General features: G+C 39.8%; 1 protein-coding gene across 1 annotated transcript in view; it reads left to right on the top strand.

Moving 5' to 3' along the window:
• Positions 1 to 22,496, top strand: part of spon1a (spondin 1a) — a 61,051-nt gene that overhangs the window by 986 nt on the left and 37,569 nt on the right. The window contains exons 2-6 of the mRNA XM_027280999.1: positions 638 to 744; positions 5,492 to 5,625; positions 12,179 to 12,252; positions 12,715 to 12,837; positions 18,096 to 18,244. Coding sequence (XP_027136800.1) covers positions 638 to 744; positions 5,492 to 5,625; positions 12,179 to 12,252; positions 12,715 to 12,837; positions 18,096 to 18,244 — 587 coding nt within the window. The remainder of the gene's footprint in view (positions 1 to 637; positions 745 to 5,491; positions 5,626 to 12,178; positions 12,253 to 12,714; positions 12,838 to 18,095; positions 18,245 to 22,496) is intronic.

Genomic DNA, 22,496 nt, shown 5'->3' with positions numbered 1-22,496 from the left:
GGGTGCTGTTAATGTGCATGTGCCATCTGCTCTGTGAATCTCAAAGGCTCATGCTGTTCTGTTTGCACTGTGGCTGCTTCATTGTTTTCTCGTTTATTCACAGATAGTTTCACATCATTCGAAACGAATAAATGAATTAGTTAGTGGTGTGTGGAGTTGAAAATCACATTTTCAATTATTTTGTCATCATGTACTAGACTATTAGAGAAATTGGTTGTTTTGGAGTCTAAAAGTATTCTCCCACGATGCTGATAAAGTTGTCACGTACAGGAAATTAAATTTCTCCCTAAGTAAATGTTCTGCTGGATTGCAAAATGCACAAAAAATACTATCTTAACATCTTATGGAAATACTTCCAGGCTCAGGCTGAACCATTATAATTACTGTTATCTGAGCTACATCCTCTAGAACAAGCGCGACGTCTGATTGTGCATAAAAAAATAATTACAGTTATATCAGCATTTATTATCCTTTATCCACCAGAGTCTGACACCTCATATTACTTCTGAATGTAACACTCCTCAGGCAGGTAGTTAATTAGGCCCACTTTATTATTCTTGTTTTTATGAGTGAGGACTGTTCAGCTGCTTTCTCCATCAGTTGATGCTTGCTGTCACCCTTGTTTGCTTCCATTCAGTGACTGTGACTGCATCCAGCCCCTCCTACTTCCGAGGGTTCACCCTTATTGCCCTGAAGCAGGGTACAGAAGGAGACCGGGATGAGGACTACATCGGAAATTTCCAGGTAAGGTAGCAGCTAGTGATTAGAATTGCTTGTACAATCAGAAACAAAACAATGTTTGTTTTTCTCTGTTATTACAGTGCAGTTACACGGTAATTAGTTAACTCAGCCACTGTAATGTCAGTCCTCTATATGGTTTAGTCGTTTTCAATTTAATTCTCAGCAGCAACAAAAGCCAACACACCAGCTCAGTTAACCACACCTGGCTTAACTGTAAAGTCAATGCCATCCTTCTGCTTGACTCACTGTGCATGACATATATGAACAGATCTCCCTCACACAGCCTTTCTATCTTTACGTCAAAGTGTGATTATCTTCACCTCACCTCCTCTAATAGTCTTGATATAGCATATGAAAAGAACATACTCTCAGGCTTTGTGTAGTGTTGCTTTTCCAGGCTATGAAACACATGTGTAGAACTATAAAGAGTTGTGCACAAGCAGGTGTACAGGTCACCTATGTAAGAAGTGTACAGTTGGTGCAGTTGAGAGGCTAATAAGCATTTTGTACAGGCAGGTCCAGCTGGAGTACTTGTAGAAAGCAGGGAGAGAACAGAGTGAGGCCAAGAGTGCAAACGAAAGGAGGAGAAGGCAAGGAAACTGGTGGTGTTATGCCTGTGTGATAATGCCAAATATGTGAGGCCTTTGTAATTATAATGCAGTTTGAGGAGCTGAGCGGTAGAAAGAAGGGAGAGAGACTGGTTGATGGAGTAAAAATGTTTATGTAATGTCCATAGATGCTATTACAATTTAGTTGTATACTGTGAATGTGTTGTAAATAAAACTAAATGTAATATTACATTAATCATTTTTAATTCATTCCTCTTCTCTGTTTCTTATTGTGCTGTCATGCTTTTTAGCTTTCAGTGTCCTGCCAATACTGAGTCTGTCCAAGTCAAGGCTGCAGTTTCAAGAAATTCACTGAGCTTATAGTGCACACGATGACACCCTGTTTTCAAAGCATTCAAAATGAACTAAGGAATTGTTTTTTAGCTATATCATGTACCTAATTATTGGAGAAATACTAGAAAAAAAATAGTTTACACAGTTAACACCAGTATTCAATAGCACAGGGAAATGCAAAGTTTTACCCTAAGCTGGAATTCCCAGTCCTGCACAGAACATAAAATCATATGTTTTCTTAGATCAGACCTAAAGCAGTTGTTAAATGGGCTTTAACAGCAGTACAGGTTCTCCTTTTCAGACTTTTGTGAACCTGTCTGTTTCACTTGCCTCTCACATAAAATCCCATTATTTTATTGAACCTGTAGTACAATACATGGGGAGGTTTGCACAGTAGCCTTCAGGCTGTTCTGATAACAGTTACTGACATTTGTTGCACTCTCTGTGAACCTGAGCCTTGGATATGGGACAACATTTAAAAAAATAAAAACATTTTATTTTTGTCCTGTGTGCACCTCACATCTCATTACCCAGTGAGGTTTATTCCACTTTTATTTGTCCTTGCAATTGATTTCATGCTGTTGTTATTTAGTGCTGGCCTTGAGTGTGCTCCTCAGCCATGTGGCGGAATGTCGTAGTGTGACAGGGTGCTAAACGTCAGGAGAAAAGATGGGGAAACGTTACATCATTTAGTCACATTCAGACACTTTGCTCTACACATGGATGAGACTGTGGATTGAGTGTGTAGTGCACAGAGAAAGATAGATGTGTGCCCATAGCCTTTAGATGTTGATATTAAAAGTAAAAAGAATGGATGTGTCATTACTGGGAACTGCCTTTGATTAGACTAGTTGAAGGTCTCTTTCACAGTTTCACTGTCAATGATTACCTGTCTTGTTAGAAGCACCATGTGACAACGCAGTAAAAAGTGCTGTCCAAAGAGATATCCCTCTATCATCACCTGCTCAGCTAGTCTTTCATGTTTTATGTCTTTTATGTCAGAAAGAGCACACACACACACACACACACACACACACACACACACACACACACACACACACACCCACACACACACACACACACACTCTCACACACACACACACACTATTCCTCCATTCTGAAAGAGCTCTGGGTGGGCCAGCCTCCAGGCATTGAAAGAAAAGAAAGAGAAAAGAATCCGCAACAGAAGACGTCAGGCTTTATTTAACATACAGCTCATTTGAAATCTGCTGGTGTGCCCCATCCCAGCCGTCTCAGGACAGCTCCTGACTTGATGAAAAGCACTTTTATTGAGCTTTCTGGGAAGGTCAGCTGCCGCCATGTGTGTATATGTGTGTGTGTGAGTGTGTTTGTTGGCAAGAGTCTAAACCAGCGGGAAGTGCTGGCGATGTCTGATGAGACATAGCTTCTCAGCAGGGTGAGATGATACAACAAGAAAAGGCAAATTGTTAGGGGGCTGTGTGTGGCGTGAAATCGGTGCTACTCTGAGAGCATCTATGTGCATGTATGGCGTAGACGTAGCGGACAGCGTAGGTGCATCGTCTTCACAATAACACAGTTTCACAATTACATAGGAATGATCTGATATCAGGACAACAAAGATGTTTGCTATGTAACGCTGTGTGCAAATTGTGCCATTTACTTTTCCAAAGTCATGTTATGTTGGATTGTAATTCATTGTCATTTTATCATTCATTGTAATTCATTGTCATTTTATCAGTCATTGTAATTGTACAATATGTTTGTGTTGATTTGTTCTGTACACGTGACATCTATTGTACGTCTGTCCGTCCCTGGAGAGGGATCCATCCTCTGTGGCTCTTCCTGAGGTTTCTTCCACCTTTTTTCCCTGTTAAAGGTTTTTTGTGGGCAAGTTTTTCCTCACTCGAACCGAGGGTCTAAGGACAGAGGGTGTCACTCCCTGTACAGATTGTAAAGCCCTCCGAGGCAAATGTACTTTATGACTTTGGGCTATACAAATAAAATTTGATTTGATTTGATTTGCTTTAGATTGATGTTGAAGTTGACCAGCAAATACTGTAAAGCCAAGCATGCACTCTAATTCTCGCATAAACCCAGAAACACAACTCACTTTTTCCAATGATGTGTCACTGTTTTCCATGCTTTCTTTTGGTACAAGATTTGAAAACTTGTAATTAAACACATAAAAGAAACAGATCATTGGTCATTTTGTGGCAAATTGCTTACTTCTTTTTGCACATGATGTTTAAAGCATTCCCATGAGACTTCACTGATTTTAACGTGTGTTGTAGTCCAGTCAGGGCAGCCCAGGATGCCTGTTAGAAACCATGGGAACATGGAGGGGGGTATAATCCGTCAAACTGAGATAGGCTACACACACACACACACACACAGCTCCCAGGCTCCCCCTCTCACACAGTCTCTACCTCTCTCGTGGACTTAACTCACACACACACACACACACACACACAGAGGCATGTGCATCCACACTCAATCCACTTTTAGAGGGAACTCATTCATAACACAACATGACAAAGGAAATTCTCTGCTGACAGCTTTATGGAGTGAGAAAGTTCCCAGTCTTTACTACCCTGATGTCACTTCCTATCAAACAGATCCTTGGTCTCCGCACAGAGAATATGAGCTCACTGGCTGCGCTCCATCATGCGACTCACTCTACTAATTTCCTGTCCAGTTAAAATCAATGAGATGCTAAGTGTCTCAGGTGTGCACCTGAGTAGAGAGGGCAACATGCACGGTTCAGTTTGACCTAATTAGTCTGAGGACTTTTCTTTTTAATGCTGCCTACAGTGATAGCGTCATAATTGGGTGTCTTGGTGTTAACTTTATGATTAATCGGAGTATTGACTGAATTCAATTACATTTACTTTATTTCCCCGGGATAATTCACTCTGTATCAATGCTGCTTTTCATAGAGGAATCTAGCTGCAGCTAGATGCAAACCTGAGTCCAGTGGGCTGACATACATTACTGAAAGTGGAAGAAGAGTGCAATGTGTCACCCATTCACTACACTACATTAATTGGTTTACTATTTGGTGTCAAATGCCTTAAGCAACTTTTTTGGATCACAAGAAACCTAGACAGTTTTTCACAAGGAGTGGAATGAAGAAAATATCAGCCACAACCATCGAACCATGAACTATTTGTTGTATTCTGACACAGCAGTTCCTAACCTTTTTGGATTGTGACCCCTTGAAAGAGACAGTTTCTACTTGTGATTCCTTGCTAAAGGTTACACTTACAGGATATACTGTATAAACCCTTCCACGAAGGATTGATTTTTTCTCTAAACTACAAACACAGTTTAATTTCAACCAGAGCATGAAGGTACCCAGTACTTCACAGAAGAAAAGCAGAAAATGAATTCAATGATGAATAAATGAATGAACAAATGTTGTATATCTCCTCTTCTGTTAATTATAGCTTGATGGATTATGAACATTCACATGTACACTAGTGTTTGAACCTGTGAGAGAATTTAGTTCAGCTCAGAATATTAGCCATTTAGGTAAGCAGATAACCAGAAATGGTTGAAGACAATGATCTATTTCTACCTTAACTCCAATTTATAATAATTGGCCAACCTTCAGGTTGCGTATTTTTTAAAATAATTTTTAGACAAGTAAATCCCTTGATGTGTCCTGAAAATGTGAAAGTAATGTCAGTTTCAGCTTCTAATTATGTTTATAGGTGCTTGAGCTGACAATGGGAGAGGAAATTAATGTGAAATGCTGCAACACATAATGATTAAAATCACTTGCGGACATTTTAAGTGCCTCTTGTCTGAGGACATTTTTATTCACCACTAATCAGCGTGTGTGTGTGTGTGTGTGTGCTTTACAGATAATTGATGAGGAGGAGACACAGTTTATGACCAACTGCCCCCCTGCAGTGACAGAGAGCACTCCTCGGAGACGCACCAGCATTCAGGTGTTTTGGACTGCGCCCCCTAGTGGCTCCGGCTGTGTCTTCCTCAAGTAAGTATACAGCAACTAATGTTGGGCCTGATGATGAACTGTCATTCATTATGTTATAAAAGCTGTGATAACGTGAAGAGTAGGAGTGCCTGCTTCTATCAGATTCTTAAATGGTATTTATCATTCTGCATTACTGCTTGCAGAGCAATGAGGAGTACAAGATACAAGCTTAGTCTACGGTCTTGTATCAAAAACAGAGTAGATGTGTGACCATTATAAAAGTATAGTTTATATTTTTAGATGGATACATGTGTTTCCACCTCCAGGTAGCCACAACAGTCTTCTTGCAGATTGAGGTCTACCTAATAAACAAGCAACTAAGTGAACATTGATTCATTGGTTCAATTAAATCTGCCATAAGGCACAGAAGTTAAGTTAAATCTCTGAAGCATAGATTGGTATTTCAGTGTAGTATTACACAAGAGGTTTGATTTATCACATGTGAAACCAACCTGATCTCTTCAATCTGCACACAGCACTTTCAAACTGCATACAAAAAGTCAGTACAGCAAGAAGAGATGGATATAGCAGTCACTGGTGTCAATGGTAGAAAGTCCATCAGATCAGTGGTAATAGACAGAATGGAAGGGTTGACAGGTGAACTACCAAAGTTGGGGCAATTTCGAGCCACAGCAACACCCATAGTCCTGAAGCCTTTGTAACAGATTAATTTTTATCATTTCTATTCATAGGAGACATTCTGAAACAAGAGAAGATGTTTTAATTGCATGTCTGTCTCATTTTTCCTTGCCTAGAGAAGAACATAAGTAAAAAAATGTCTCTTTTACTGTAGTAGGATGGTTTTAAGCATCCGGTTTTCAACTTTTTTAACTAAATCCTTTTGAAATAAATATTTCCCAAGACAAGTTATCCATCATATATTTAATTGGGATTGTAAACTGTGCTACTAACATAGACTATATCAAGCATGCATATGGTAACTCTGTTTCTTCCCCCGGGGTAAGCAAAGTTAAATGCAGAAGGTTTTATCAATTTTTCATTCCCACTTGGCTTCATAAACGATTTGTCGCCTTTATTAGTTATATGGATGACTGTCACCAATTAATTCTGTAGTTGTGTCTCATCTGGGCTTTCTTAAATGCATAAGTGCAGCCATGTCCAGCTGAAGGCAGATCATGGCATAAATCCATGTATTAATCCAGTACTGCGGGGAAATACAGGAGGCGGAAAGATTCAGGACTGTGACTCACAAGGCCTTATGGTCAATGCATTATTTAACTGTTTATGTACACAGTTAGTTTCTCTACTGTGTGGTCTACATCTCTGCTGCACAAAGGGTTGGTAAAAAGGTTGCATTTCTTAGTAATGCATATTATTATGTGACTACAAGTGTGATGAGTTGTCTCTGTGCTTTATGTTCTTTCTTCCTGGAGTGCCTTCGTGACCTGCCAGAGTTTTCCTACTCTAGCAGTGGTGTGACTCTTCTTTCTGCTTCTTGCTCCCTTCTCCTCGCTTTTTATCTGTCTCCTCTTTATTTTCAACTTTACTGTGGTGTTGTCTTCGTTTTTTCACAGCAGGTCATGTTGTACGGCTCTTCTCCTCTCCTCATAGAAACCAGTGGGATGATGGCAGAATTGTATTCAGTAAAGCACATGGATAGAAGAAAAAGTTGAAAGTGTGACACAGCATACAGTCTAGAAAGAGATACTTGAAAGTGCAGAGATGTGGATGTAATACCACAGCGTAGACAATAGGGGAGGGAGAGAGTGAGAAGCCTGTAGTTCAAAAGAAACGCCTCTGAGAGTCATCATTACAGGCTTGGAGTGGGTATTTGTCACTGTTCTTCCTCCTACCCAGTAGTCCTAAAGATCACAAGGTTTTTGTCTGCCTCTGTATTGCAACACAACAAAAGTCTTAATCAGGTCTAATTGATTGAGGAAGTACAATTCCTGTGACTAACTAACAAGTGAAGACAGATGATATATTGTATTAAAACAAGACTCTTGTAAACTATGGCTATGTTATCTTATAGCCCATAACAGCAGAGACACACTTGTACATAAACATGTAATCAGTGCAGTCATTAAACAAGGACAGAAAGAAACAAGGTGATGATGTCAAATGATATTATTAGAACAGCGAGTACAATTTCATTACCACCACAGGCAGGGTAAATGTTTGCTTTTAATTTCATTTCGTATCCCCAAAAGAGCTATCTGTCGGTCTGCCAGCCTGTGAAATATCATGGTTATTTAAAAAAAAAAGAAAGACATCTGGCCATGAAATGAGAAGTGTGTATGTGTGGCATATGTGTGTATGTGAGTTTCTAGTAGAAAGCCCCTGTGACTCAAATGTTGTCCCAGGAATCCTGCTCCTCCCGCGTGGTTTTCTGCAATATAATTGATGGGCAGTTACTGTCTCTTAGATGGAAAGACTGAGCTTGGTGGTTTGGTTCCATCTAAGGTCGGCCCGTGATGATAGGGTCAGGCAAGGATGCTTATTCAAACTTCTGAACTCAGAGCACTGACTTTGAAAGTCTTAACGTTGAATCCAGTTATTTTTGATTTTCTTATATGCTAGAATCCAATCGCAGCAAGGTTTCCTCTGCCCTGTCTCTCTTGCTGGTATACCACTCTTGCCTGGAAATGTATTATAGAAATTGGCCATGCACTGATAAATCTTGTTTTTTCTGATTTGTATTGGTTGATGGTGGCTGTTGGTTCTCACCTTTCTGCAGTGATAAAGACATGTATTCAGGGTGTGTTTACCACACTATGACATCACTGGATACAGATGCAACAGAGCACACTCTTGACAGAACACATCCATGGTGTGGTCAGAGGTAGGGATGGGGTTTGATAGCATTTTAATAAAAAATCCAATCTGGTACTGAACTTACTTATTAAGTCGGATTCCTTTCAAATCCCTTATCTGATCTAATTAGGTAAGCTTTCTTTCTTTTAAAACAAAATGGACTGCATGGTGGTGTAGTCGTTAGCACTTTCTGCAGTGGTTAGCACTATCACAGTAAGAAGGTTGTGTGTTTGAACTTGCCAGCTGGCTGGGACCTTTCTGTTGCTGGGGAGTTTGTGGCTGGGGCAGTGTGTGGAGTTTGCATGTTCTCCCTATGCCTGTGTAGTTTCTCTCAGGGTCCTCCCACTGTCCAAAGACATACCGGTTAGGATAGGTTAATTGGTGACTCTAAAATTGCCCGTGGGTGTAAATGTGAGCATGAGTCAGTGTTTATTTCTGTGTGCCAGCCCTGTGATGAATTGGTGAACTGCCCAGAGTATACCCTGCCTCTTGCCCAATGTGGCCTGCTGCAAACCTGCAAAGTATAAACAGCTATAGATGATGGATGGATAGACAGGTAATAGTGTTAATTAGCATTGTCAGGGATGTTGGTCATCGGTCAAAAATAAGACACTGCTTCTTAAATGTTTCATTCTTTGCTAATAAAACACAGTGAGGAGAGAAAAATTATTAAAGTTTGTTAGCCTCTGAAAATGAATGAAGGTATTTAATTACTGCTGCTCGATTAGAAATGGTAGGTGAGTGACTGCTAAATTCTCTTAAAACATAAAATATTGTTAATCTCCCCTAATTTTTTTTTTAAATCTAAACTGTTCTTTACACAATATCAAATCTAACTGTCAAATTTCCCTCACAGAAAGTTTCAGCAAAAAGGGTCTATATGTTCAATCAACTTCCATTCGAATAATTGGCTTCATTATGGGAAACTTAATGATACAATCAAACATGACATGTAATTGTCTGTAGACCTCTAGTCAGCAGTTACTGTCTCAGCTAAATCCTTGCGGTTGGCTCTCTGTTGTTCCACAGAGACAGAGTAAGTCTCAGCAAAATATAATCCATATATTGCAGTTGCCATTGAAGTTGCCACTATCTTTTATCATTCCATTTGTATGTAGGAAGCAATTTATTTGTCATCTCCCCCTGGCGTGCGATATGTTGGGGTTGTGTGATGTGTTCTGATGGGTTGTCTGAGTGAGACAGTATATCTGTGATCAGATGGATGTCAGAACCACGTGCAGCTGTCAGAACCTGTTAATCTCCTTCAGCACAATGATAGGAGAGATCAAGGAGAACTTTGATAGGACACCAGTCAAGCAGACCCATAAAAGTTAAATATAATTACATCGCTTTTGTGCAGTGGATTTATGTCTACTCTCTCTCTTTTTTTTTTGTAAGTTCTGTTTGTAGCAGCAGCAGATAGGAGAAAACAAAAACATTGAATCTTGTTATAGTAGGAGAAGATATATCAAAATGAGAATTTATTTTCTTCTTTTACACACCACCATCACATTGGCCATGCAAATGCAAATGTAGCCATAAAAAGACAAACTCCATCTCACTTTTTCTGCTTCCTTCTCTTTCTCACCCTCTTGTCTCTTTCTTTTTTTAAACTCTCACACATGCATACATACAGTACTTCCCGTCACACCTCCACCCATGTTCAAATCAATGCACTTTTGGGGTGATTGGGATCGGTGGTGGTGTGGATCTGGCAAAGTGTGATAGAATTTAAATTGGATGTTAAATAAGCATTACTCCGCTTGATTGTCTGGCCAGCCTAGCAAAGTGGGCAAGCAGTGAGGCAGAGTGATTCTTCCCTCTCTCTGGGAGATATGTGAAATTGGGGTGAGATTGAATTAAAGCGTGAGCAATTAGAAATGTGCTAGTGGTGTCGCTTACCTTGAATCGTTTCATCCACAATATCAGAGACTGTTTTGGGCATAAATCATATTTGCTCTTTCACACATCATCATAATCTCACAGCCACACAAATATACCACCATAATCAATTATAATCATGGCTTGCCACTTTACTTAGAAGTTTTTTTTTAATGCATTTAATGAATTTTTAATTTGTGTTGGTATATTTTGACAAATAACCACGTCAGTAGTTTTCAGGAATATCGAATTCCCTACAATGTGCATACAACATGCAAAATATTTATAAGTATCTTACTTAAAGTCTTCGGCAGCTTATTAACATTTCCTAATTCCCCCCCTAACAACTACTTCTAAAAGTTTTCATTTGCTGATATCAACAACAGGACTTGAATTTCTGAGGTCTGAATTTCTTCTTTTTAGACTTGGCAACATTGTTTTCATGCAATTTGCAGAATTTTGCAGAACAGGAAGCCTTACATGGCAATTTAGGGGAGTCAATTATGCTAGTGGTAATATCTGAAAAAACACACTCCTCCCTCCTGACCAGGTCATCAGGCTGACACAGTAGTGTATTTAGTAAATTTGACTAAATATTTTTAATTTAACAAACAACGTTGATGAGGTTTGCGCACAGAAAAAAAGAGAGTTTTAGAAAAGAATATCCAGTCCTTGCTGGAAGACCATTTTTAGGTTAAAACATGTAAATGACATCACTGACTAATACCGTGGAGATGTGGACTGTACAAATGCCCATTCCCATAACAATCAGAATTAATAGTGAATTTTAAAAGCCATGCTTGGGGAAATCATTATAATATTTCCCTAAAATGACTGAGAATTGAGTGATGTATACATGAGTTGCATGGGTTTAAAAACAACCATGAATATGGAATTTCTCTCATCTTTCTGTGCCCATGTCACTGTGTGTATTTTCTAGCTATGACGGACAGACTCTAGGATCAGCTCAGCTCAACAGAGCACAACACAGCTTAGCTTAGTGTGATACTCTAGAATAAATGGTATCCAGACAGTCCAGCTGGATGGGGCCCACCTGGATCAGACCTTACCCCAGCACCGCCATCCAGAACCTCATTGTTGGGTTTTATCCCCATGGAAACCTTCCTGCAGCCAGGGCTGGTGTAAAAGGTTTGTGAGGAAGTTAGGTGCCTGGAGGCTTGTTTTCTGTTGTTGTTTTCTCAAGACTGTTGGCCTCTAAAGAGGTTTGTTTGTGGCTGATTTACATGTCAAGGCCCCTCTCACCACCACCCAGTGGAACAAACCTCTTAGACAGCTCAATCTAGAGAAGCTCCCCTCGGCCAGCCACACATTTTGGAGACTATTTAACCATTGTCCTGTCAATCAGTTCTTATAAAGACAGTGCATTACCAACTATATAATGTATCTGTGCATTTCTGCACATTTTGCATATTTTACTACTTTCTTCAATGCCAAATTATTCTTTTATTTGCAGTCTTTTTTTCCCCCAGCATTTCATTTCAGCATGTACGTGTATGCTGATGTATTTTTGCAGTCTTTGTCAGAGACACTGAATGCCTTTGCCTGAAAGACAGCCTGATTTAGCAATTTCCCTGTGGGCTCTGATACCTGCTTTTAGGGAAGATTATTATGAATAACTCTGCACCTGTTCCATCTGCCACAATTCACTGTTCAGACTCTACTGTATCTATCAGACTTTCAACATTTCCTGTCATCTGTTGTCTTCTCTTCCTTTTAAAAGCTCACACAGCTTCTCTAACTATTTCTTATCATTTCCGGTCCTTTCCCCATCCATTCACTTTTACCTTTGGCCCTTATGGCTTCATTTGCACTTAATGCTGCCCCCAACAAACTTCACTCCTCACTGCCTCCATCTCTTCTCGTCCTCTATGTTTAGGGCAAGCATTGTGCAGAAGAGGATAATCTATTTCCAGGATGAAGGCTCACTCACCAAGCGAATGTGTGAGAAAGGTAGGCTTCTTTTACATGGAATACATGATTTACCATAAATTTCTTATCCCTTCAATCTCCCTGCTGGTACTCTATTTCACTCCCTACTGATTGTCTTTTTTTTTCTCTTTTACTCTATTTTCTTTCATTCTTGATTTTGATGCAGGGACTTTCCCCTCTGCTGTTATGCTTTGGCATGTGAATGATTATAAGTGAGTGTAACCCCTGGCTGTGCATGACATTGGATGCCGCACTGAGCAACAGATCAAAAGAACTGTGCTGCGCATCCGCCCGTTTTTTCATGCTACCCCTCTGAGCTCCTCACTTTCTTAAATCACGTATCTCCTGCATGATGGGCATCACTCTCATCTGCTCCTTACACTAATGAGCAATCTTTCTATGCCTGTCTCACAGTCTTTTATATTTCTCTCTCTGGCTCTTTTTCTTTTTCCCTCCCCTCCCCTCCCCCTCATTTTTGTACAGAATCCCTGTATGGAGACGTTACAGATAAACCTCTGCTCGACTGCTGTGCCTGTGGAACGGCCAAGTACAGAGTCACCTTCTATGGGAACTGGTCAGAGAAGATTCATCCCAAAGACTATCCACGTAAGCACAAAGTCCTCCTCTTTGTCAAGCCATATCAGCTTCATCACATATTTAAGGAATATTTCTTGTCATTCTTTTTATTGTTAAAAAACAAATCCAATGGAAGGGGTGGCGTTTAGCTCAGTTGGTAGAGCAGCCATGCGAAGGCTCGGTTCTTGCTGCGGAAACCCAGGGTTTGAATCGACCTGTGGCTCTTTCCCGCATGTCATTCCCCGTCTCTCTCTCCCCACATTCCTGTCACTCTTCAGCTTTCTCTGTCAAAAAATAAACCTTGAAGAGGCCAAAAAAATAATCTTGAAAAAAAAAATCCAATGGAAACTAAACCAGCAGTCAGTTGATCAATGCTAGTAAGTACTGCCTGTGTAGCCAAAGGCTGTTGTAATTTATCCCATAGACTACAATGCCATAGACTTTAATTGTTTTCCAATGTGTTTCATTGGTTAGCATATCCCTTCAGTACAATGAATGTGGGTTTTAAAGTTTATTTTCAGCTGATTTCACATGCACCATTGTGCTGCTGTAAATACTCAGCTCACCACATTCACAGCTAAAATTAGCTCCCAACAAACATTTTCTCCTGTTTGAATAACTTTTACTAGAAAACTACAGTGCCCATCTATGACCTGTGTTTAAAGATTTGAAGTACCAGTGTATAGGATTTATTTCTATATATTTTAGGTGATTACACACTCATGAAAACATCATTGATTATAACATACAGAGTTATAGTGCATATTAGTTTCTATTTCTGCCATAGTCTATAAAAGGAGCCCGCTAAATCTCACACACTGGACCTTTAATGAGCTGAGAGTCACACACTTGGTAGGGATGTCAGAATACACTGAGAAACTGGCAAAAACATTGTTGATTTGGGTCTTTTAATAATATTTATTGATATTAAGAAGAATCTAGAATATCAGCAGGTTCATCTCTATTTTAGCAGTGTAGCCCCAAAAACTCTTGGATATATTCCTGACATGTGGGTGGTTTAGCCCCGGTACCTGGATCTCAATAGTGATGTGGGTGGTAAGCTACAGTGTAGTTGGGTGTGCTGTGTGTATAACCTTGAGCCACACTGTCAGGATGTGAAGGGACTTAAGGATTACACTGGCTCTCTTGTTTAAATCAGGCTCTCGCCAGTCTGATCAATACACTGATTAGAGTGGAATAAGATAAACCCTGAGATCGAAAAGACCCTAATTTACTGTCTCATGCAGGGAGTAGTTGGTATGTGACTCACTTTCACACACAGATACGCAGAAACGCACCTCACAGATAGATCAACTTAAAAGAGGATGAGGCAAGCTGTGTGGTTTCTGTTTCATCTCGACATGCTACAGTTGGATTTCTCCTTGCACAAAGTCATATCATAGGTAACCAGTTATAACATTGCACAGATTGCATTGGCCAATATTATTCACTGACTACAACACAGTAAGCACATGGTTATATGTCCTTATTTGAACACTGATGATATTTTTCAATCAAAACCCAAAGGCGGTCTAACTTTTCCTGTCTGGTGCAAGAAGTCTGCAGCTTTTTTTTTTGCTACCTGAGATATGCCACAATGTCACATGTCATCCTATTTTTAACATGTGTCCTTCAAGTGCAGGAGCCTTAGACCCTTGTGGTGACACACATTCGGGGACCAAAACTTCACTGTAAAGCAGGCCAACACAGCCAACATGATAACCTTGACAGTTCTATTTTCTTTCTCCCTTTTGTCCCCATTGTAAGTCATGCAGCAATGCATGGCTATTGAACCCAAACAACAGCAGCTCACTCGGACTCAGAAAGTATATTGAGACAGTGTATGGCCTGGTTGCCAACAAAGATTTTTGTTATGGGAGTAGTGGGAGGGAAGAGAGAAAGAGGGATACTAAGTGTTAACATTCCTTTATTGACCAAATAAAGAAGCAGCCCATCATAGTCAATTTCCTCTTACTCAGGGGAAGCAATATATTCTACACTGAAGACTTATACACCAAAACAACACCTGCCTTCTGTCTCCTGTGTACTTAACCTAGCCAAAACTTTCTTCTCCTTGACAAAATATAAAGTAGTTTCATATAATTCCATATGAGGCTTATGACGTATTCACGAACACAAGGAGATTTGTCATTGCTAAACAGAAGACAAAATTCACTTTTGACCAAACCCTATCAAAGCTCTCAAAACAGTATATAAAACAATGTATTTCTTTAGCATTACTGCATAACAACTCATCTACATAATTTGTGTTGGACATCATGTCAAAGATTCTCTGTTTATTTACAGACATCTGGTACAATGTTAGTTGAGTGAAAACAGCGATGAAGTCAAATGTCTGATGCTTGAAAGCTCAGTTTACCCCTGTCTGCACGGCTGTGCAACAATCTTGATGACCTTTTCCCATGTGTATCACTATTTAATCCTGGGTCTGTTGAATGTCTTTAGAATTTAAGTCTACAGGTACTTCTCTGAGATCCAGCACTGCACTTTGGATCACAGTCCTATTAACCTGAAGAGAGAGGTCAGAGGAGGTAGTTATATCCTTACGAGGGTCCATATTCTTAACACAGCTCTGTAAAATGGTGGCAGGTCATTAATACACATTCTCACTCCATTTCTCTTCCTTGTATCTTATAAAAATCTTTCCACAAATTGAAGATGGAAACCCACCACAACACTGACCACAAGCACAAATCCCTACCAAAACTGCACTAATAGGAGAGAGACTGGCTCCAAGTACCCACCTTTGAAGTAAACTAATACTGTCTCAACCTTAGGCGATAGAACTTAATGATGGATATAAAATTGCTAACTGAAGCCGTAATGTTATTTAGTTATTGGAGATGACTCCCTGCCTCTCAGGGTCACACATATATGAAAGCTTTGGGCGCAAATGGTCTTAAAATTTCATAAAAGGACCATCAGAAAAAATATTAAACAACTAATATGTTTGAAATAATCTTGACAGGAAAGACAAAAAAGAATGATCGGTAGATGACTGAAGGGAGAAGGCATCTACTGCTTCTGTAATCCTGTAACGTTTACCATTTCATAATGTTGTCATTAAAGATCAAATGAAGTCAAAAGAAGTTTTCTAAGAGATTTTTTTTTTTTATCCTGGTCTTTGCTACATGAAAGGCACAAAACATTTCTTCTTTTTCAGGCTACAAAAAAAACTTCAAACCACCTTGAACCTTTGTAGGCCTTGTCTCCTGTAAACATTCAGACCTCCTGGATTTGTAGATTTGTAGAATGATGAAGGTTGTTGAGAAGTTACACCAAACAATTTGTATTGCCAGTTTTGGCCTCATTATGAATAGACAGATAGATGGATAGAATACATTTCCATTTATATTTTAACAGCCTTGTTCTACTGGTACCAGGGGAAAAAAGATAACTGATATTCTCTAAATGACCAGCACTGATCTTCCCTCAGTCGACCACTTTTTTCAGGTTAGACCTCTCAAGGTGCTTCCCTATAAACTGCAAGGCAGATACATATAATGCACCTGGATCACAAAAACATTTAACACACCCATTAGCAGCAATAAGGATAGGGCACCTTTTACTGCTAAAAACACATTCAGATCAAGCCCTAAGAGATGATATTGACATTGCTAGTGTGAGTTCCTGAGGCAGGTCATTCCAAATCCTGGTCATCATTAGTTTTAAACTGGGACACTGAGTTAGAAGGCTCTGTGCATATTTGCAGTGTAGGAAAAGTTTGGAAAGATTGGAGGCCAGGTCATATAAGCTAAAGTAATCAGTAATGTCCAGTTAAAAGATGCTAAAAAGGGAAATTATACTCCTTCTTAGGTCAAAGTAAAAATTCACTGCAGCTGTTTTACCTCTATCTGGTCAGATATTCTAAATATTCAGTGCAAGAGTTCAACTTCAAATTTACGGTAATGCCCATCTTCTGGAAGGCAATAGACAGAAATAGAATAGCAATGCAGTAGATCTGTAAAATGTGTTGGTTGCTAAGGGGCTATCATTCAGTGAATCAATCAATGTACCAATCTACAGCACGGCCACCACCATCTACACTAGTCTCGTGAATAGTTGATACAGTCGTCATTCTAGGGATACAATCATCCTTCTAGCAATGTTTTCAAGCATTCATCCAAATGAAAAGAAAAATAACTAGTAATTTTTTAGAAGTACAAAGGCTGGAAAACAAAACATCTCATTTGAATGTGGTTGGACATTAACATAAGCCATGACTGCATTGTCCTACAAAGAACTTTTTAAGTTTCCACAATATACTTTTACAGGAACACTGCAAACACAGAGATTAGATTATCAGAGTGATTAATCTTTGCTCAGACTCACACTGGGAACCAGCAGACAGCAGAAAGGGTGACTTACAGAACTGCAGAGTAAGGACTCTGTTTAGGGACTAAAGATGAGAGGCAGACCTATGACCTATTTGAGTTAACCTCACCTTGACTAAAAAAGTAGTATAATAGTGAAGTTTATGTCTATTAATTCAAAAGACCCATGCATACATTTTATGTTGATTGGGGCTGTAAAATCACAACTCTCAAGGCGATGTAGCTGGATATCATTACAGTCCATATTCATAGCATACTAGGCAAGGGAAAAATGTGACAGTTGATTGAATAATACAGGAATATGAAAAAAAATAGCTTCTGTGCTTGTTGAGGGAGACAAATCAGACCAACATGGGTTTAAAATAAGGTAAGATAACCCTAAAGTGACCTGTACACATAAACAAGGAGCCCACCAATACTAGATACTCAGCTGTGTTCTATGCCTTATTATGCCTTAAACAATACTGGAGGGTTATGGCAGGACTTTAGCTTCCACTGTCTCTAAGTTAATTGCATAAGGCTTAAGTTTTCTTTAGCCTGTGCTGTCACCTATGATGGATCATCATAGATAGTACCACTGCTGCATTATCTGTATGCTTTCAGCTATAGGGCAGCTATAGAGCTCCACTATCCCTTTTTACCAAATGTCACTTGGGCATGCTTGGATTTGTCTTATATATAGAGATTATAAGGGTAAGCTGTAGGTGGTTTGTAGCAATAAGGAACTATTTTTAGACTAAAACAAATTACTGTCCATCAAGACATATGCTGCATCAAAAGAGGTGTGTGTCTGTCAATCAACAGACGTATGTGCCGAGCAGCTGATGGATCATCATTGGCATCTGTAGAACTGTGACTCTTTTGCAGAGATAACTTTGGGAAACAAGTTGGGATGTGTGACTAAAGAGATGTCTCATTGTCTTATTTCACCAGGTCGTGCCAATCACTGGTCAGCCATCATTGGTGCCTCCCACTCTAAGAACTATGTGCTGTGGGAATACGGTGGCTTTTCCAGTGAAGGAGTTAAACAAGTAGCTGAGCTGGGTTCACCGGTCAAAATGGAGGAGGAGATCAGACAGAAGGTAAGATTCTCTGGCTAATACTTGAATGAGCTGCTGTGCACGTTGAATATAAAATGGAATGGAAAGGATCAAAATGTCCAAAAACAAAACAAAACCCAAAAAATTGAAGGCTGATAGACGGCTAAGCTAGGCTATTTAACAAACGCATGTTACATATATTCAGATTTCCTTCTGGGAATATTTAGCTTGAACTAAAATTGGTAAGAGATGAGCAGCATAACATCCCAGGGTGTAAGTGATATAGCATGACAGAATTCAGCTTTGCTTTGACATTGTTGTCCAGATTTATTGGTGTTTTCAAGCATCTACACTCTTTTTAGCCTACACACACTTTAACCAGTACACAGGATTTGGGGGAAGTGCCTGAAGGATCTGGTTTGTATATGAAATGAAAAGGTTAAAACTAGATTTTACATCCTGGTGTAGCATGACATTAGGCCAATTATACATACCTCCTCTAGACTCAGCAATAAGCATTTAATTATTGCATATCATCTTCATCTATGATCAAGCTTTAGGCGTTGACATGACCCTCATAATGCTCAAGAGATGCTTTGAAGATAGCATCCAGAAGGTAGCTGTTATTTTCGTTAATTAGTAATCGCTTCCACCTATGCTGATTTATGTCTCTCCCACTGCTGCTTCCTTAAGAGAACTTTTCTCTAGTTTCACTTTTAAAGTCTCCCATAGCCTTCATCTTACTTATACATATTAAGTTGTAATCTCTATATACAGTATTTATTCTACTCCACTTCTTGTGCTCCTGTTCGTCTTCCTTGGCCTCTCTTCTTTTTATTACTTCCACAAATAGCATGGCATATCTTTCTTCCTTCCCTCTCCTCCATGGCTGTCTCTCTCACTCTGAGAATAACCCGTGCTGGCAGAGCAGATGGTCCTGCAGAGTGCTTATTGTTGGCTAATATTGAAGACCTGGAGTCACAGCAGATAATGAGAGCATAGTGTGAGCAATGGGGTCTCTGTGTCATTGCCGCCTTCCCACTGCTATTACAGCACACCCTTTAAAATGTTTTTAATATTATTCTTATCTCCTGGCCAAGATAATTAGATGGGGTTTTTTCTTAGCTTTGAGGTGTGAGTTAAATGGCACCAGTGTTGATTGACCAGTACAGTAGATGTGCTGGAAAACATGAATTATTTTAGTTATTTGTGATTTAATGTTGTTACAGTTAACTATTTCTGGAGCAGGATACGAGAATTCATTTACCTATGCAATCGATCACGCAGTTATATATGTCTACCCAGGAATGAGTTACATAAACCAAGAGAGACAACCGTCTGCTTTCTATAGGTAGGCTGAGAATGATGTACTGTACAGGTCATACAACAGTTGGATCAGCAGATTGAGTAAAATGGTTTAACAGGAAGAAATGAGACATTTTCTTCACCACCTACGATCAACCATATCAGCAGCAGGTGTGGCATGGCTCAAGCTGTGGTCGTTCAGAATACTTGCTCAATAGTGAAGGGGGATTGGCTGACACATGAATGCAGGGTGATGATTACACAGGCGATCAATGTAAACCCTGATTGGTTTGATTCTAGCAAGCTGCATGTTATTGTTCACCACTTGAAAAAAGCCAATGAGTGATCATTTCTCTGCACATGGCTTAAGTAGTGCTGTTTATGTTTATGTGTTTATAGCCTATGTGTGTGTGTAGGTTTACATACAGTGTGATCACTCTGTAAATGATTGATGGCATTGAGCTTTTGTCTTGTCTCTTTGTCTCACATGACATATGGGTTCTTTGTGGTTTGGTGTTCACAGCTGCTGCGATAACTAGAAGCTAAAAACTCTTTTTGTTGCCTTAAACAGCTACCGCACACGCTCATTGAGACATCACATACAGTCTGTCGATGCCCTTGAGGTAAGGAGGCTGGGTGAAGAAGCCGTGCAGAGCTTCTTGCTAAACGCTGACACAAACAGAAAGCTGATTCTCTTTTGTGTCAGGTGGGAGCATCAGGGAGAGCGATGAATGCTAAATTGATATTCATAGCCAGGCTCCACTCCAGCCAAGGGGGTGCACTGATCAGAGTGTTCATACAAAGTTTAATTTGCAGAACCAAGCAGGCATGCAGACCGTGCAAACATGTGTGCACAGATCCAGAGACCTCTATATCCTGCTCATGTCAATTCAGAGTGTGATCGCTTTATTTTAGTTCTGAGTTTGTCATGCTTTCAGGACTTAGACAGGGGTGTATTGAACCGTATGTCATGCTGTTACTGCTCATCAGATTTATGTTGGAAAAAATCTTACATGTGGCTGTCCTCTAGGAATAAGAACTTTTTTAGAAATTGAGCTTTATTAAACTGACATATTTTGTATATGCTTAAAATTCCCCATTTAAACAAGGATGGAGTAAAGATGTGATGTGCACTTTTCCAAATTTAATTTGTCCACTTCATCCAAGCATGCTGCTGTTTGGCCTGCTCTTTTTAGCCCTCACCATGTGACCGGCTGGTAATAAGAATGTGATTGCATGTCAGAGTCTCCTCAAACACAGCCTTCACCCACACAGTCTGAGCACCTCTGTACTGCACACAAGTAATCATGACACCATGCCACTCATCACATTGAAAGGGCCTGAGATTATAAGTGTGACCATTACAACCCTTTTTAGAATTCACATTGAAATGAACAACATAAAATTCCAATACACCGAGGACGAGAAGGCGCCTTGATTTGATTCATGATTGCTTGTCACTAGAGATGCAGATTAGTTTTGTGTATACCTGCATCTGTTAGTAAGTGAATTATGGTAGATAGGTGATGTGTCAAGGTTTAGTGCATACAGTAGTTTGAGCAGTTGACTTATAGAATTTAATGGGGGGCCCGTTTTTTTTTACAAATTGTTTTCCCACACTGTAAGCAGATGTGAAATACTGGTCCATTTGCCAAGTACAAATGCTCTTATCAGAAGACCTGGTGGCACAAGGATGCTGCATTGGTCTGTTGTTGTCCCTCCTTTTATGTCTGAGGTGATTTGTCTGTGCATTCAGTCATTACAGAAGCTCAGTGTGTCACTAATGAGAAGTTTAATGAGACTCTCTCCATGGACCAGCAACCAGGGCCAAGGCCTCAGACGGATTATGAAATCTCCTATTTCCCCTCGCAGCATGGGGTGTTTTTCATTATTGCACAGTATGCTTACGGAATCCTCTATTATCCTGAGCACCACAGCTGGGCCACAGAGCAGAGACAACACAACTCAGGCTGCTGCCCAAAAGAGACATTACAGATGAATGACATGGAATATAGATACAGCTGTGGTCCTTATTATACTGTCTGCTATCTTTTTTAGTTTTACAAGGAAACACCTGATGGTAACGCTTTCATGTTGTCTAAGTGATTCCTGGGATACCCCTAGATTTCCCTTTGGATTGAAGAAGCAAATTCAGGATATTTCTGAGCAGGATAGATTGAAATGGTAATGCCATTTTCTACTTGTATTTTATCCCGGTCCAATTGCCAGGTTGATGAAAGCTCTTTCACAGTCTGTGAGGAGCATTAAAGCACATTAAGTATGCACGATGAGCAAAAGAACATCAGGAATTATGGAGTAAAGTAGCTTGTTGCTTATCTTTCTCCCTCGGCTCCTTTTTCTGTGCACCTTGCAAGGATTCAAATGATAATTTTGCAGTTCAGTTGTCGTGAGAAAAGTAAGGTCTGCCATCTGTAAGTGGGAGGCCTGCAGTCAGGAGTGTGGGTAGAGAATAATAGATATGCAGGTTCCTTTGGGTCCTTGACTTTCACTGAATGAGCAGGTGTTGCTCTCTTTGTATGCAGAGAATGACTTCATAACCACTTTTCAGTGCACAGAAATCTGTACTCCCCTTGTGTCTTTTGGTAGACTTTTAATTACCGCTTGTGGCAGTATTGCCCAATCATAAATCTTACCAGAGTTTGTTCTGTCTGAAAAAATGATGTACCTATTTAGTAGACACTCAAGCAGAAGAGCTTCTGCCTACTGTATTGATTGTCTGACATTCTGAGATCGTGGGAAGGATAAAGTGGACTTAATTCATTATATTTATCAACTGTTACTGTCTGCTCATTTCTTTTCCTGTTTTATCTGTGTGAGGAATGCCACAATGCTTTCAGACCATTAACTTGTGTCATAGCTGGATTTCATTTTTGTCACTGTTGAACCAAAGGCACACTTAACACAGTGTCTTGGAAAGAACTGGTTATATTATTATATTATTGCTCGAAAGGGTGTTCATGTGTTGCAC

This window comes from Larimichthys crocea, chromosome VIII, assembly GCF_000972845.2.
Source record: "Larimichthys crocea isolate SSNF chromosome VIII, L_crocea_2.0, whole genome shotgun sequence".
NCBI lineage: Eukaryota > Metazoa > Chordata > Actinopteri > Sciaenidae > Larimichthys > Larimichthys crocea.
Note: the sequence above shows the minus strand (reverse complement) of the source record. Positions and strands in the feature narration are given on the sequence as shown.